The 18558-nt window shown below is 35.8% G+C and overlaps 1 protein-coding gene across 3 annotated transcripts in view; it reads left to right on the top strand.

Moving 5' to 3' along the window:
* Positions 1–18558, top strand: part of b3glcta (beta 3-glucosyltransferase a) — a 94505-nt gene that overhangs the window by 67110 nt on the left and 8837 nt on the right. For all 3 annotated transcript variants that reach the window (XM_088920104.1, XM_088920105.1, XM_088920106.1), the window contains exons 9-11: positions 2884–3015; positions 6871–6940; positions 12477–12590. In XM_088920104.1, the coding sequence (XP_088776230.1) occupies positions 2884–3015; positions 6871–6940; positions 12477–12590 (316 nt within the window). The remainder of the gene's footprint in view (positions 1–2883; positions 3016–6870; positions 6941–12476; positions 12591–18558) is intronic.

Raw genomic sequence — 18558 nt, forward strand, 5'->3', positions numbered from 1 at the left:
TTGGCTGGTTTCACAAAAGCCTCTTTCAATGGTCGCAACCTTTTGTTTATCCCTTATAAATGTATCTGAAACTTTAGGGTGTTTGTTGCATAAAAATACATTCTCAAGTTGAAGGTACCCTTGAATGCTGTATGTGCTATTTTAGTTGCCTTCTGCAAGTGGCAGGAAGATTATAATAACCTTGGAGCCTAGCATGAATGCTACTGAAAGCAGTTACCGTATTGTATATACAACAGCTGGCTTCTTTCAGTGTTGGAATCTTTGTTACATGAGTTTCTGCCATGCCTAGGTCTCAGAGCACCCATGCCTCTGCAGGTGGTGCCCAAACAGTTTGAAACCCTTTTCCTAAAGTGAGTTCCCGGGGATATGTATAGCAGCTGCTCTAGCAGAGCATAAACCTCGCATGAATACAGTGCTGCTCTGCGCTGAGCTTTTCTCATCCCAAGGGGAAAAGGTAATGAATGTTGCCTGAAGCAACCGGCTCTTCTGGCATTGTGGTACTGTAAATCCATGAGCGTTGGATTGCAGGGGACTTGGCTTTGGATCCCTCGTGGGACTGTGAGCAGCAGCTGCTTTGCTGCTGTAGAAGCCATGGCTCTTCCTTATGCTGTGTCCTCTCCTGAAGGTGTTCACATGCATGATGTTTCACAAGCTGCCTCTGCTGGTGAAGTTACTTGAGCATTGTCAAATTAGTGTTCATCCCTCGCGGAATGCAAAAAGAGTTTCAAATTCACATAAACCTGTTTTTATGGAAGTGGAGTTTTGAAACTGTGGGCAATGAAGTTTTTTTTTTTACAAATGCTTTGATTTAATTTGCATGGCAGTTAAGCAGGCTGTCTGTTTTTTTTCCCTAAATTATTGAAGAAAGACATAAGATGTGAAGAAGGGGTTAACTGATTCCTTTCTGCACAAGGACTAGGCTTCTTGTGACACAAGACATTCCAGGCTTAGAGTTATGGCAGGAAAGGGGGATAACTGATAAGGATTCCAGATGCCCCCCTTCTCAAGGAAGGAAACCTAACACTGACCATTTGGCCAAAGTCTGTGAACTGTCCGAACACCGTGACCCCCTCCCATTACCATCGTAATGAGCTACGTCAGAAGCAGCAGAAAAGGGCTATATAAACTGGAAGTTTTGTACCGGCACTTTGAACAATACTTCGGTCTTATTGTTCCTTGCATGCAATAAAACTCATCTGTTTAACTTCATCTCAGGATCCAGAACTTATTTGTCTTTTACAACATTATCAAGTAAGGATAGTCTGCAAATGCAATGTACCATAAAAAATGCTTTGTCCAGCTCCACCTAAGTACAGTTAACTGACAGAACCTATTTTAACTACTACGAGCCCTACCTTTCACAAGTGTAGGAGTGTGTTTTAACATCAGCTGTAGTGTATTGTAAGGCTGCAGATATCTGGGATTCAGACATGGAGCTTTGTCTCAGATACTTTTTCCACTGGATTTGATCTTTTCCGCTCTCTGCATTTTATTTGCTGACAATGATGTATGATTTGTGAAATCACTCTGTTTTATTCTGCAGCACAAATACAAGAAGGGAAGTAGACGATCTATAAATATTTTACCATTATTAATAGCCTTTTTTATTTAAGAACTTCATCCAGTTGTTATTTTATTTTTGCATGATCCTTGACAATCATAAAGTGCATTACTTTCTGACTGATGCAAGAAAAAATTAGCAAAGATGCAACACATACAGTATGTTTAAAAGACACAGTGAGGGTTATGGGGGGTGCAGGTTAAAAATCTGATTGTGTGATGCGGTGGCCACAATATGTACTGTATATCATGATTTAACTGAGAATGTGTTACCAATGAAGTATTGGCTTCAGCTCCTTAGATAATTCAGAATGCTCTCAGAGTGAAGTCAGTTGTGACTTGTTTGAAAATAAGGAGTGACTGCCATGGGACCACCTTGCTCTGAGGGCAAAAAAGTTTTGATAGGAAATGAGCATATTGCACTTTATTTCCCAATGTTCCAGCTGATTATTTCTTATAAATACTGAGATATATGTCTGTTTTTTAGAAAATAAATTAGACTGTAGCTTTTTGAACACTATGTCCCTGTTAGTTTTTTGTCAATTCTAAAAGTTTGCACACCCCCAGGGCATCTTGAAATCTTCCATACAAAACAATAATAATTGTTAAGTCTTTCTTAACAAGGAGGTCTTCTTTGGATTTGTAGTTTTTTTTTCTTGTCTTCGAGTGCTCTAAGCCTGGAATGCCTGAAGTAAATACAGTTTACAGCTACAGCCATTTTCATCCCTTTTGCTCTTCTCTTCTTCTCTTCTCTTTTTCAGTTTTCAGGAGCCTATATATATTTAATTTTGACTTAGTATACTATTTTACCTTTTACTGTTTTTTTCACATTGTGATTCACAAAAACTCTTTTGAAAGCTTACAGTGGTGCACAGTTATAAAAGCAGGGTGAAATCATTTTGTAACATTAATAAAATATAGTGAGGAGTGATAAGACAAGATAAAAAAAAAGTTTTGGACTATCACCGTGAAGCAAGATAAAAGTACAAAATAAACATGGAAAAAAATAAAAAAAAAACTTTCATAAGGGATTTGTCCTTGTCAAATTGTTTTTTTATTGTCTGGAATATACACAGATTGACACACATTGCACACATTGAGCCTTTTATCTCACATTCTTTGAAATAATTTAATTATTTCCATTTCATTTAGGATATTTGGGTTGATATATATATTCTATATTGAAAATTGATAGTAAACCAATGTAAGACATTGTACCAGTAAACAATATACAGTATGTGGCATCTGTGATTTGCAAGCCAATTGTCAAGAAATCATACTGAAAATCTTCATCAATAATATGTCAATGCTTTCCTTTTTCAGATTGCACTTTACATTTGGGATAATGGAAAAGGTCCAAGTTTAACGCCAGTCCAAGAGCTATGCACAGAAGAGGAAGGTTCTCCCAGAGCTGACAACTGTGCAACTACAGTCAACACATATCTACCATATTGTGTAGGTGCATTGTCTTTCCAACCACGCACTTTCTCTTTTTTCTTTTTTGATGTGTCCAGACATGACATCTGCAACTCTTACTTAGTTTCTGTAAGTAGAGACCAGGAAGTGAGGGACACAAAGAGTGGAGCTATAAGAGTAATCAAAAGAATTGTTTTCATGATAATTTGGTGAACGAAGTGTAAGATGTAAGTGTAAGTGTAAGATGGAGGCTCTTTTCTGAATGATATTTCCCAGAATTCAGTGGGGAATCCTTGTCATCCTCCGACACCTCACCAGATTGAAGGACACAGTTCCTCCTCCAATTATAAAACAGGAAGAGAGGATTTCACTGGCTGTTGGGATTGATGTCTTTGCTAGAGAGAGGCTGAAGGTGGATAGAATATGTCCGAACAATGGGCCTGTGAGTACATGTTGTGAGGTTTCTAATTTTGAAGCCAGTAAGCAACTGGCAGTTTATAGAGAGGGTAAAAAAAGGAGGAGCCTAGGAGGGGTTTGGAGATGGGAGCTCAATCACTGGAAGACAATTTTCTTACTGTCACCTGACCAGTTGTCTTCCTCTGATTGGTCAGGTGTCTGAGGACGACAAGTCCTGATTCTCTAAAGCCATCTGGGTAATTTGGCTGCATCCACCTTTCAATAATTAAAGCTCACATTAGTGTAGACAAATAGTATTTTGAAAGGTTGCTTTGAAAATAGATTTAATCAGGCATACAGATGGTACCCAAAATATTTTTTTCTGCAGGGATAGCTCACGATTACATAGATTCATCTATCTGGTCACCCCCGGCACTTCTTTCTCTTGTCAGAAATGGAAAATGCAAGAAGTGGCGCTCAATTTCTAACCAGAGAATAGGGACAGGATTTTACAAAATGAGCCTAATGCGTCAGGTAGCCACCTCTTGTTTGTCACCTCATTTCCTAATGTACACTGTTCTCCTTGGTGTTATGCAGTCTTGTCGTTCCTCACATAATGACATCCATCAGTATTTAGAGGAATCTGGAAGATCCCCAGTAGACTGCACTCCACCAAAAAACAGACAAATTGCATATCATTTTGTGCCGCCTGCATTGATTTCTGGGGTACAGCCAGAAAGTGGAATGGCCTCACCGAGGGCTTTGGAACTCGCCAGACTGTAGATAAAACACCTGGTGCTTTTTTCCAAAGGGACCTAATAGGGATTGACTTAGTAAATCTCATTCTCGACACCTCTCCCATTTTATGCTGTGACTGCTATCAATTGCAGTATCCTGTCAGCACTGGCTGCCATTTTCTCTATGCGCTGCAGGAATTCTTTAATTATAGTTTTATCGACTTCTCTGAGTGTTAACCAACATATTTTTGCAGGAATATTTTTTGTCTCTCCAGCTGTATTGTTCTGTAGAATTGTGGAGCATTTCCTCTTAAAATCATTTTACTACAAGCTTACCAAGCAGATAAAAAATAGCATAAAACAAATATGCCTCTCAGCCATTTACAGTACATAGAACCCCATGACAATATTAATTCAGATAAAAAACTTCACTTTCCCAGTTTTCTGTATATAAAAATGAAAGAAATGCATTTCTTAGCATGCCCTTAGGTGGTAGAAACCTCAAGATGGTTCAGTATCAATATTCATCTCTCACTTTAAAAGCAGTCCTGCTTGTCTTTCAGAATGATTTTGTAACAATACATAATGTAAAAGCCAGCTTAAAAGTCACAGTGTGACAAGCAGGCGTGCTGGGGACTTAAAATGTGGTGATGAAAGGAGATCACAAAGCAAGAGAAATCGGAAGCAAAACACAGCAATTATTGTGTTTTCAGTTGAAAAGAAACTGATTCTTAAAAGACAATCATACCTTATTTTCTTATGGGACCTTGATCACATAAACATCATAATGGTTTCCTAGCACACATTTTGAAAGTTTAGGAAAATTACTATGCTACTTTCCCCTCAGGTTTGATGAGATGATGTAACAAATATATAAATTTGTACTAACTTGGTTGGTTATTGCTGCCATTACTCTTTTTTCACTTATGCCCAAAGCAAGATATTAATTCACTGAACAGTATTACATTTGTTAAAAAAATTGAATATAATTTCAGATACCTTTTAATAAAATGTTTTTTTGCACTTATTACCATTAGTTGTACAGGCAAATGTAATACTACTAGTGATTCAGTCATTGCTCCTCTTGATTGCTCTGATAATAACAGCAACAATTACAAGAAGAGCAACAGCACTGTGGTTCTTACTGCCAATGGTCCTGTAAAACATAATTGTAAGGTCTTTTTTGAAACAGATAGTTTTGGATCAATTCGTAATGAGAAAATGTTATTTTAAATATTTTAAGAATTATTGTAAACAGTGCTGTACTATTGCCTCACTGTATGTGACACCTGAACTACTTCTGTTAATTTATTCATGGTAAAACTGCCATCACTAACTGTTCCAAATGAAGTGGACAGTAATGTTTACAGTTCATGGTGTTAAACGTATTATTACAGTTAATAAGGATAAATAAGTGCCAAAAACAAATCAATGTCTTAAAACGAATAACAGACTTCCATCGCCTGTGGACAGCAGCTGTTGCCATTTCTTTTTGCTAGCAAAACACTGAAGACATTGACAGAGATTTGGAGAAGCTTTCAGCAAAAAATGCACTTCATTCAAGATACCATTTACAGCATCCCTGTAAAACTAGTGTGAACTGTGAATAAAGGCTCTATCACCTGTTCACCAACAATGTGTATTACAATGTCTTTCAAACCTTAAAGCAAAACCATGAAGAGCAATTCAGTTTTGCGTATTCTGTAAGGTGATTCTTCAACTCTGGCTGTACCTAAAGTACGAGCTGTAATTTCATCTCTGACCAGAATAGTTTCTTCTGTAATCAAGTAGCTACAGTACTTACTGTAGCTTGCTTCCAGAGTCATCACCCTGTCCTTTTGCTTCCATTGTTTCATGCTTTTGTATGTGTTCAGAAGCATCAGGTAATCTAGTTGGTTGTTTTTTTTTTCTTTTGTCTGAAGTGTCCTACTGTATATAAATCACCCCAACATGAATTTTGCACATTATTCACAATTTAGCTCCTGCCCGGAGTAGATGTGCTTCTGAAGTAATCTCTAAATGAGGGCTAAAATTAATGATAGACAGCAGCAATACTTTCATTCCTCAGTCGATACAACTCATAACGAAACATAAATGCAGTAAAGAAAGTTTTATTTTTGTTGAAAACACATTTTCATGTTTTATGCAAGTGACATTATCAGATAACATACTGAGAGTGAACAGAGTAATGACTGACAGATCTACGGATTTGCATTACAATGGCACTACTTTATTAAAAAAGTTGAACAAAAATGAACCTGTTAGAAAAATTAACTATAGGTGTTCAACAAAAGGACATATAAATTTTGGAACAAAATTACATGCTCTGTAAGCTATGGCAATTAATGAAAGATATTAGTCTCATTTGCTTGTTATTGCTGTCTGATTTAGCAGCAACAGAGAAAAATAGATTCAACTTGTAAGACGCTAAGCTCAAAAAAGCACATTGAATTTCAGCATACATGATGACTGTAGAGCATCTTTGCCTTGTAATGACCCATGGCTTTTTTTTTACTAAAACAAGACAGATCAAATTAACTAAACGAACAGCAAGGCATTAAAAAAGCCATTTAATATTATAATATTAACTACCTTATATTGGCAGAAGTGTCACTCTGTATTTAATATTTTATTCATACTTAAAACTATTTCAAGAATTTGCGCATTGCACTGGAAAGCAATAGTGTTGAGGAAAGCACCCTATTGAGAATTCTGAATTTTTAAATTCACATTTCTAATTATATTGTATTATTATTTACAGGGAGATCCTGTGAAAAAGGAGGATATCTTTATTGCAGTGAAAACATGCAAAAAGTTCCATAAAGAGAGGGGTAAGTAATCAACTTAAAGAAAAGCTGAAATATGGCTGTCCTTTTTCGAATTTGATTTTGAAAGATCTTGAGATCCCTATGAGGAATTAGAGGCATTTCTTCTGCTAACAAAAGACTTGTAGTCCTTCATGCTAATGTAGTATGAAATAGATTCATTAAAAAAGAATCTATGAAAAACCCAAGCGTAGTTGAAATAAACATTTAACTTAAGTGCTATACAGTATACCTGTATCAAGGCAGAAAAGCAGGTAAATGACTAATTTTAAGGTTAAGTATGAGCCAAACAAAAAAATAAATGTCAAATTTAAATTGAATTGCATGGAAGGTTAATTGCAATAGTACTCTATTTGCACTACATAAATTATGAGAACTGCGTGAACATTACCTCAACACAAGGCTCTTTTGAAAATCATTCACTTGCTTTAATTTAGGTTAATCACAGACCATTTGAACACAGTAAACAGAATGAAATCGTAAATATAGAAAATTCAGTGATCTTTTCAGTATTTAGGCATCAGAATCTTTACAAACTAAATTAAAAATATTCACAAAAAAATCTGGAAGAAATAAGATTCTCTCGCTGAAAGCAACCATATTCCTGTTATCTTTTAATTACTGTTGTTTGTACTGTGTTGATACTTTGAAATATTTGCATCAGTAGGCCTGCTGCTATATCACTGTCCTAGATAGTGTAAGGCAGTACCAATACTAACTTTGAGTTTGCCACTCAACCATTAAGTAAGAATAGGCAAACAATTCCGAACAACAGTTACATTCCATGAAACTTTGCCATAATTAACCATAATCATATTAAACTGGACAGTAAAGATTAAGTCTCAACTCTCTGGCTGGACATTAAGAAATTGCTGCCGGAACTGATCACTGTATAAAAATGTTTTGCTAGGTACTTATTTTTATACATTACCTTCTGTATCCCCAGATACTCGATTTACATCATCTTCTAGATCCAGCTTTGTTTATTCCTTTTAAATTTTTGAAGACTTAGATTAGATTTCCCCCTGAGGGCTCAAGAGTCTTGTTGCCCTTCACTGGATCTTCTCTGAGTCATTAATGTCTATTTAATGATGTGAGAACCACAACTGATATCCATCTGAGCATTCTTTTGCACCTTGGTGTGTTTTAGCTGTTCAGTCTTTCTTCATGCCATGCTTAGACATTTTTATTCATTTGATTTTCAAGTATGTAGCAAATTTGAGATCATTTGGAAAATGCTTTCTCTCAGTCAAAATCAGTCTCATGAATAAAAGATTAGCTCACACATATATCAACCATATTGTATATGTTTTTTTTTATCAATTATTAGATGTAAACTCTTAAACTTCCTTCGAACCTACCTGTCATTTCACACAAAGGTGGATTACAGAAACTCCCTTACTGTGCTTTTTTCTTCAAAGAAATTAGTACACTGAGGTTCTTCTTTCTCAAGTTCAAGTTCAAGTTTATTGTCATTATACTCATATACAGGTATATGGTATAATGAAATGCTACTCAGATGATAAGTAGTACAAAAAAACAGCAGTACAATTGTATAATAAAAGAAAGACAGAGACAACAGGCAGTGTGCAAAACAACAAAAGGTAACAGGTAATGTGCAAAACAACATCAGATGTGCAAAATCATACATCAACAGAATGAAATAAAGGATAGAAAATGATGGGGAGTGAGCTTCTTGACATGTGAGGTAGAGGTAGATTTCAATATGCGTTTGGGTTTTTGATAAGAAAGAAGGCACTTCTCTCACAAAATTCAACTTTCTCTAAAACCACAAATACTTGACTCTTAGATTCTTTTCTCACTCTCCTTCTGACTGTATACATATTCATTCTAAAAGATCTCAGTGAAGGGAGAAATTAATTTTCTACGTTTGGTGCTATACAACAAAAGTCCTAAACTACCTGGGGAACAGTTTTAATTCTGATCAGCTGTACTGGATGTCACTAACAACTGATGAATCGACATTGCCTGTCTCAAACCTAAAGCCACAGAATTCTCCTGTGCATTTTTGTAAAAACCACTGCCTTCATAAACCAAGCAGTAACAAAAGCTGACTTCCCACAACATGAAATGAGACAATTTGCAGCTGCAGTGTTCTTAACCATAAGAACCTAGTATTTCAGGAATGATTTACTGGTTTTGTTTTAATAGAATCAAGTCTTACAAAACTTTATTGTTCCTGAAGACATTATTGGATAGTATTTTGCCCTTTTTGGGTACATTCCACTTGATGGAACTAAGACTGGAGACAGTGTTATTTGTGATGTATATTCAATATGTTATTGTAATAGTTTTTGTTTCAAAGTAGCAGCTCCTCCAGGATAGCTGGGTTCATGTGTCAAAGTGTATTATCAGGTTCATTAGAAATCAGGTCTTGATACCAGCTTACCAAGTAAGAAAATGCATAAAAAATAATAGAGCTTCTCCCTATAGTCAAGAAAGGCCAATGAGAGTCACACAACTTCTTTGCTGATGACACAGTGTGTTTTCAGAGGAGAACAGATGACAACCAAAAACTAACACAGAGATAGTTATTTACAGTACAAGTAAAATCACAGGTCTAACCTTTTACAGAGCCATGACCTGGCTAAATTCCACTTTGGGTTTTTACAAACTGGAAAAACTAAAGTAGGTGAAGTAGTTTCTCTTTTCTGTACCTGATCTACTGGGCTCATAGGCATATAGTGGCTGCCAAACATTACCCAGGTGGATATTGCATTTTGGAGGTTCCCTTGACAACGTGGGTTCCTCCTATACAGTATGTACTCTATGAAGCACGGAAAAATCAAAGCTCCACGAAGGCAGCAGATGGGACTCTGTAGCTTGTGTGCTGCTGGGGTCTACATGTGTTTGGCACTCAATACCTGCGTGTTGAGGGAGACTGCTCCCTCTGCCCGGGTCCGGAACATTCAGTCCAGTCATAGATGGGCCCAAGTTTGTGTTAGGTCTTCTGGCTGTTACACTGTATCCCTGCCCTGGCTTCACTCAAGGTCTCTTTATTTTGCACTTCTAAGCAAAATGTGCTTCCTAAATAAAAACCTTCTGTTACCATAGTCCTCCCCTTCTTTGTAGCCCATGTACAAACTGTCCATTGTCATTCAATTTAAAAAAAAAAATTCATCTAGTGCTTTGTTTTGCATGGGCTAAAAATTTACTCAAGCAAATAGATTGGCATTTATTTCCAACGTAGTCTGCATGTAACAATGTGATCATTATTTTGATAGAAACTCAGACAGAAGCAAACTTATTTGATAACATGCAGCAAGGAGAGAATGCATTGTTGGGAATACTAAAACCTTGGTAACCTTTCTCTGAAATTGCTTTGTAACTATTCATGATCACAGCTAAGTGCAATCAATTATTAAGATTTCTTATTCACATTAACTTACAAGGTTAACAATTAACAAAATGCAACATATAATAAATATAAAAAATTGCTAGTCATGCAAATCACGCAAATGTAAGGGGATACTTTGGGGACTAGTTCATACTCTGAATTACATGTGTTCAAACTTGGAAGTGTGGAAAAACCTTTTGGTTCACAAAATAATAGCATTAATTACATTGATTGGGTCATAATTAAAGGAGTGTGGAACAAGACACATTGTCAGCTTAACCCCGAAGCAGCCAGAGGTTCCACCTTCAAGACCAACAGTCTTTGATTAAATACAAGGTTGTCCTGCTGTTCTTCTGTTGAGCTGGCTGATTATACTGTACCATTAAATAATTTTCTTTTCAGTCCTTATAACAGTACGTTAACCTTGATTACAGTATATGAGACACCAACAAATCAATCACATGAAAATAAAATAAAACAACATTAAACTCTTCCACTTGACAAGACCATATTTTTACAGTACCTCCAGCTGTTGGGTACATAGTTTTTTGCATGCCAGAAAAAGTATTTCATCAACATTATTTTATTAAATACTTTGAGTGTATGCAAATTAGAGACAGTAACTGCCTGTACCCAGGTAAAACAGATGGCAGGTTTTCTGAGATGGTGAAGAGTGTATAACTACAGGAAGCTGTACTAGAAGAAAGACATGCTTTCAGACAATTGGCATTTGCATTTTAATTTTTTTTTAATCATTAGTGTTTGCCTTCTGAAAATCTTCTGGATTATATTTGATCCTGAATGTCATTTGTATTACAAAATACAATAGAGTGAAATTAAATGAAACTCCACCGCAGAAGAACAAAATGCTACATGACATTGGTAAATGAGCTAAGAACACATTAATTTTTTTTTTCGTTTAACTGTTGTATCATGACTGCTCTTTATTACTTTATAAGTAAACAATAAACATGTACATAACTTGTCAGTAATTGAATTTGCATTGCAAGTCATGGCTCAATCATTGGAATTGTTTTTTTTAGGTTTTCAGGAAACTATGAACTCTATGACTTGTGTATCAGGCAAGCCAGCTATTTGAGCAATCTAACCTTTGTAAGAACCCCAAAACATTGTCTATAAAGTTTCGATTTGTTTATGTGTATTTTCAAATATCTGTGGTCTGTGTCTTGGCCAACTGCTTTGAGTGGCTGCCAGACTCTTCAAATCAGTGATCAAAGGACCTAGGCTGGTACATAATGTTATTCAGCTTTGCTGTAGATCCGTCACTTGGCAGTAAAATGCCACCAGAGAAATACATTCCTATATAAGTAAAAAAGAACAAATTTGTATCTGAAAGAGAAATCTTCATTAAGAAGAGATATCAGAGCAACCTGATGTCAGCAAAATTTTAGTGGTTATTTTAGTGTCTGTGAGAAAACAAGTGCTAACCTTTGCTGAAATGGTTCTGGTACATCGAAAATAACATTTGAATAAACATTGAGTAAAAGATGCATCTTTTGTCCATGAAGGTCAGAAGCACATCACAAAATAATGAAAATTTAAAGCACATGTCTGTTGTCTACTAATTGCAATGATAATCGTAATAATTAGCGAGCTTCTTAAAAGCACTGGGAAGCTTCGTCATCTAACAGGCTGATACAAGAGTAATGAGTTTGGAAATTAATTGTTTTTTAGAATGCAAGGCATCATAACATTTAGGTTCCACTAATGTGCAATACTGCAAGTCATTTTTTACCTGCTGACAGTTCAGCTTTAAATTGTAGATTAAAATTGTGATGAGTTAGTCTGCTTGTTTTGTTAGAACAGAAGGTGAATTGAAGCTGAAGAACTCAGATTGCTGCACAAAATTTTATTACAATTAATAATTGAATGGCATCTGTATATACAGTATATACTGTATCGCTCTGTACTGTTTGTGTTATACTGTTTGGTTGTGACTGGGCAATCACTATTGAAGTAAAGACCCATGAAGAAAAGCCCTTTATGGTACTGTTAGACAACTTGCAGACAATTGCAGTAAAAACTGTAGCTCTCGGGACAGTTAAGAAGGCAATTACTTTCACTCAAACTTCCAGTTTTATCACATACTGTACCACCAACCAAAATAAACATTTTTCATTTCAAAACTGTACCAGAGCTTTAACATTGTTTATTTTCTTCCAGTTCCTGTTGTGAAGAAGACCTGGGAGAAACATGCTGCTTTGATTGAGTACTACAGTGATCACGCAGACTCTTCAATCCCAACCATAGACTTGGGGGTGCCCAACACAGAGAGAGGCAAGTCAGAAATCTGAATTTCTGAAAAACGTCAGGATGCAGTAGCACATAGCTTTATATGGTTGTTAATTTAAAAATATCAGAAGTTGCAGCTGTTCTCGTGAAATGAGTCTGCAGCTAAATATAATATAGCTTTGAAACCTTTGTAGAAAAGCTGAGGACACCTTAATTAAAGTACAGTATTTACACAACACGCAGTAGCTGTATAGCTGAGATATTCTTGTGGGTAAGAACCAGAGTCCCAATTTTTGGTGAATACTGTGCTAAAATGATGTAGTGTACAAAACAATAGTTGAATTACAGAGAGCAAGACAATAAACCCTAAATTTGGTCAAACTGAAGGTGCTGCAGGAATAAATCATGTCATAAATACATGAAAGAGAGCACAGCGCCAACAGTTAGCACTACTCTTTCATAGTTCATAGGTCTTAGGTACTATTATTTTTAGATCATCACATTTTATATGGAATTGGTATATTCCACCAACCTTCCAAAGACATAATGGTTATGTTATTTTGTTCCTTTAAATTGTCTTAGGCTCTTGTGTCTTAAACACACAATTTAGCAATGGACTGGCATCCCATTCTTGTGCCTTGACCAGGAATCAGCATCTTTCAGATAGTGACTGGATTGATAAGATTTGATTTTGAGAATCCTCAAATCAAAATTTTGTTGGCTGGAATGAGACTTGTAGATTCTGACTTTTTGGTTTGGTGCAGTTTTTTGGAACATACTTACAGTACTTTTACTTTATTCATAAAGAATGGTGTAGCTTATTTTTTTATTTGTATTCTACTTAAGCATTGTAAAATTTGAAAAATACAAACGTGTATACAACGCTAACATTATTGTTGTTGTTTAATGAAAGCCGTCAGTAAACATACCTGTCAACCATTGGTATAAAGAAAATCTGGCTTGGAAATTCATTTCAGAGTCCAAACCTGCCTATTTATATTTGTTTCATCTTTCACAAGACTGTTGGTAGCAAATGGAAGCCAGGTGGTGCTGATGCGTGATGCACTCAATCACATACAGTAGGATTGCAGCATATTTTGACTGCTGGGTTACATTCCATCCCCTCTCAATTAATGAGATCATGAGATGTGATTTGTTGCTTCTTCTGGATGGCTGGAGCAATTATGTGAAGTCACACACTCCTCAACAGAAGGACTGGCAGTGCAGGGAAGGTTACAAGAGACATCTGGGACAATAGAAATGGAACAACAGAACTTGGAAAGGCTGGTGCCTGAGCAACCCAGCTTTAAAACATACAGTACTGCAGGTCTCCTTTCTCTTCTCATAAACAGCCATGCTACAACACATAAACTTTTTTTTAAGTTCTTTTTTCCTTATTTTAATAGTATGGAAAATCTGCCTCCAAATTGTCTGCCTTCATCAAGATTTCTGTTGGAATTTATAAATCCTGCCTCATTACTGGTTGTCAATCTTACGAGTACAAAGTTATTGCTTTACAAAATGTATATATGCATATATATGTTCTCCAGGCAGTTCAGTTCAGTTTGTCATATACACAAGTGCAATGAAATGCTTATTTGCATGTATGCTCCAATACAAAGACATTAAAGGAATCACCAAAAACATAAACACAGAACAGCAGCAACAAGTTAAATAACATACAACTTTAAAAAAAAGGCATGATGCATTATCAGGAAATACTAGTCTCTCTCTTCTGTTTTCTCAATTCACCTATTGGAGTTTGGTCCTTCCAATCTTTTGATAGACAGGATTGCTTTAAACATTTGAATTATGCCACTCGTTGTGTTTTATTTATGAACTGACTCATTTCAGATTATTGTTGTGTCTTGGAGTGCTAACAAGTTGCCCGTCAAAGATGCGTATGTGGCAGCAATGCTTTCCAAGTCAAATCTTGTAAAGCAAGAAATTGCTTGAATGCCATTACTCACATCGTTCAACTCGAAAGTTGTTTGGAAGAACAAGCAGCGAATTATTCATGGAGAAGAATGAAACACACTTCATCTAAGAGATTTAATCTCAGAGTGCTCGGCATTGTAAGAGAAATTGCTCCAGCAATATAAATTACCATACATGGAGACATTTCCTCCCAGTTTGTTACACATAAGCATCCTATTCCTTCAGTGCTAAAGGTGTCTTTAGTTAGAAGTTTTGCAAGGTATAGTGCTTCCAGTTTTCTACTTGATGAATCCCATTACTTCTTTTTAAATTAAAATGAAATATTTGTTGCATACTTAGTACTTTTCCCAGGAACATTAGTGTTTTGTTTTTTCTTGGAAAAACATGTTCCAATTTTCAATATTTTCATGTTCATGTTTCAGTAGAATGAAAACAGAGTAACCTGACAAATTTTGTCAGTCAGAAAATTTGTTGTTTGGCCATTAAATTGTTTCAGTTACTCTGCTTAGTGTTTGCCTAACTTCCATGGGGCAGCTGGCTTAAAGAAGAATCAAGTTAGTGTTAGATCTGTACAAACAAAATAAATCCCTTCCTATCTTGGCTTATTTCTTTGGTTTATTTCCAAAGATAAGAAAAAAGGGTGAAGCAAGTTTCAGCAAGACTCCATGCATAAGGCCGTCTTAAAGCTACCATAACAAATGTTTCTTAAATAGTGATATTGAGTACAAAGTTGACTCTGGAACAAAATACTAAACCTTACTATCAGAGCAGACATTATCATGTCTTTCAAGGTCTGTCTTTTGGTCTGTTCTGTTTGCACTGTGTAGACTGGATTTCAAGAATGTATTTGAAAATGATGCAGCAAAATAAGATCTTTCTTTTCTTTTATTGGTTACCTTTTTACCTTGTGGAACTGTCATAGTTTTTTTTAATCATATTTTTGTTATGAAACAGCTTATTATTTTTAAGAATGCCTAATTGCACAGGTACACATTCTCCAGCTAAACATAAGATCTAGCTGGAGAATTATTTTCTTTATATCCTTTTTGCCATTTACTAAAACAGCTTATTATCTTATTTAATATCTGTAACGTTAGCATTTTTTAGCCTTCATAGGCTGGAGGTTTGGATTTCCTTTTGCAAATGGTGTAGCAGGATGTGGGATTTAGAGATTTAAACCTGTGACTACCGTTTTGTTTTTTCAACACTCCACTTGGGAATTCTGTATTCCTAATCTGCCTCAGTCTCTCGAATGACTCAATTAAGCAGTCCCGGAGGAGAAAAGCCCCTTCTGTTTCTTTGCTTGCCTAATTTTTTGTGAAGAAAGTATCAAATGGGTTTAGTTTTTAGTCACCTGAGCATCTTTTCACTGTCTTTACAGAAGTGACTGTGCTCTAGAGACTTGTCATTTAAGCTTTGTGATTCTTTTTGGCTGCTATGTGCAGCCTTTATAGTCTTAGAAGAAAAATTTTAAGAGTTTGAGTTTGAAAAGCATTTGACCTTGGGTAAAGTTTGTTTTCATTTCCTTGTCTTCGATAATTTTTCTGTCTGCTCTGTAGATTGATTTTTTTTCCAGAGTGTGTAATCACCATTATGTGTAGTGTACTTACTGTACATACTGTACTCAGATCTCCAGCAACGACTCCTGCACTGCTCAGGAGAGAATGAGGCACGTGATCTGCTACTTGTGCTTCATTGCTTGGGGACTTGTGGTCACGGTTGTCTAATTGAGATGACTGGGGATCGAACTCTGGGCTGTGGAGATGAACCTGCACTCTGAACACAAACCACTTAGGACTGACTCCAGCTGAAAGAGGCATTCAGCTTATTGAAGCACGCTGACTGAGGCATGCCTATTGTTCCATAAATTTCCAGCATAAGAATGGAATTATTATTCCTCCTTCTCTTTTATTTTGTTCTAATTGCACATATGTTAAAAGGAAATAAGTGGAACACATGTAATACGTTCTGTAATGAAACCAGATACACTGGCCCTGATTATCCTGAACTTGTAAGTGACCATAATAATAATTTGTGACCAATTTTTAAGAAGCTCAAAGTTCTGATGCATACCGGTCGATGCTGGTTTGGTAACAGTGTGCTGCAAGGCGTTGCTTAGGGCCACCTGTATTTTGGCAACAAAATCTACCTTGGATCTTGGACAGTGAGACAGACAGAGAAATTTGATTCATTATTGAGCTTTTGATAATGGAACGTTTTGACTGCCCTGGGGAGTAGAAAACTTGTGTATTTAATAACTTCCATAAACATGCAGTATTTAATAACTTTAGCAGATACTTTGCATAAAATAGTGAACATGGTTTTTATCACCTGGCAGTTAGAAATTTTTTACATTGTCCTCCATTTTATGTAGATCTGCAAGTGCCTTTGTTACACATTTGTTATTTTCATCATCATTAAATATTGGTGAAAAATTAAATGAAAGAGTTAAATGTCACTAAGTACATATAGTACATTATGTCTTATGGATCTTTACCAGGTTAATACAGTATATTGTTTAATGGTATAATACAGTGTTCATTTTGTTTCTATTTTCTGTTTAAAGACTGTTAACTTTGCTTTCAGTAATACGTTCTTATGATTTTAACCTGGTTTATTGTGCCGTACTGCACTAGCCTATCATAATACCATGATATACCATAGTTAATGCTTACAAGTGCTGTGCAATACTGCCCTTTTCAGTGACTACAATTGTGAATCATGATACTTTCATAATCTAGTACAGGAAAACATTAAATTTAGATGAAACTATGGGAAATATTTGTGAAAGCAAAATATTCAATACAAAAATGAGCCTTCAAATTAAGGGAGGTGAAGTTTTGGAGATGGTAACTAAGAAGATGAGTAAAAAAGCTGTCACAAGAATCGTTTGGCTCTAAAGAAAGTCCTAGGAAACCACATTCACATGTCTGAAAATTTCCACCAGTGTGTCTATTTCATCATTAAAATGACTGATTGCTATAATTATCTTTATCGATGCTGTGTTAATGTGTTCATCAAACATCAAACAGGTGGTGTTCACTTGAAAGGCTCTTGATCTTTTGTACAATTTTCTGCAAAATATTCCTAGCAACTAACTGATGAAAAGGATCTGTGTTGCTGTGGAGATTGCTCTTGCTTAAGTAGCTTTAGTGTAATCTTGTCTTTAGATTACACTTACAGATAGGCATAGCTTTGTCCTTGGGTTTAACTGAACATGAGTTGCCATGGCAAGTTTTAAGGTAACACTAAGAGGACCTGCCTGAACCTTCCTTGGTATGATGCTTAAAATGCTCTGTGTTTGCAGAATAGACCGTGCAGTAGATTATCTCACTTTTGTAGATATACATAGGTAGGTTTAGGTCTTTTGTTTTGAAACCAAACCAAAAAATGTGTTAGTGTTCCCTAACTTTATGGTCTACATTTTGTTTGTATTTTGATCTCCTTGTCATCATACATTATAATTATTTTTTTTGTGTTCTTCCTGTCTACTTTTGGTTAGCATTTCCTAGGGTGTATTTTTCTACCTTACATTTTATTTACTTCCATGCTTGTTTCTTTAGTCTTACATGTCCGGTCTCTTTCTCTGACAAGCAGACATTTTGTGCTCAATGTCATTCTCTCCAGGTCTTATTCCTTTCCATCGCCTTCACTGATAAGCCGTCAGTTTTCTTTCTAGAAACATTTGTGCAAGGTTATAAGCTGACTGTTGCAAGTTTAAAAAATAAACATTTCTCTTTTGTTTGGCTCTACACTTTAAAAGTGAGGCAGAATTAACTAGATTTTTAATTTCAGTTAGCATATAGTTTATGGCTGTAAAAGCCGTAAAGCCCAGTGGCTGTGAAACTACAGTAAGTTTTCCGTTATTCAGTTTTAACTATGCAGATACGGTTTCACTCTCCATCATTTTTTAAATCAAAAAGTCTTTGGTTTCTCTGAATCCTTGTATATTTTTTCAGTTAATTTAGTCTCTGGTGACCAATAAGTGACATGCCCTCCAGCAATTGTTTTCAGCTGCAAAGAAGGCACTTTCTATTGAAGTGTCTTTGATAGCATACTCAGGAGCTGTTAGTAA

This window comes from Atractosteus spatula, chromosome 7, assembly GCF_055471065.1.
Source record: "Atractosteus spatula isolate fAtrSpa1 chromosome 7, fAtrSpa1.hap1, whole genome shotgun sequence".
NCBI classification, from domain to species: domain Eukaryota; kingdom Metazoa; phylum Chordata; class Actinopteri; order Semionotiformes; family Lepisosteidae; genus Atractosteus; species Atractosteus spatula.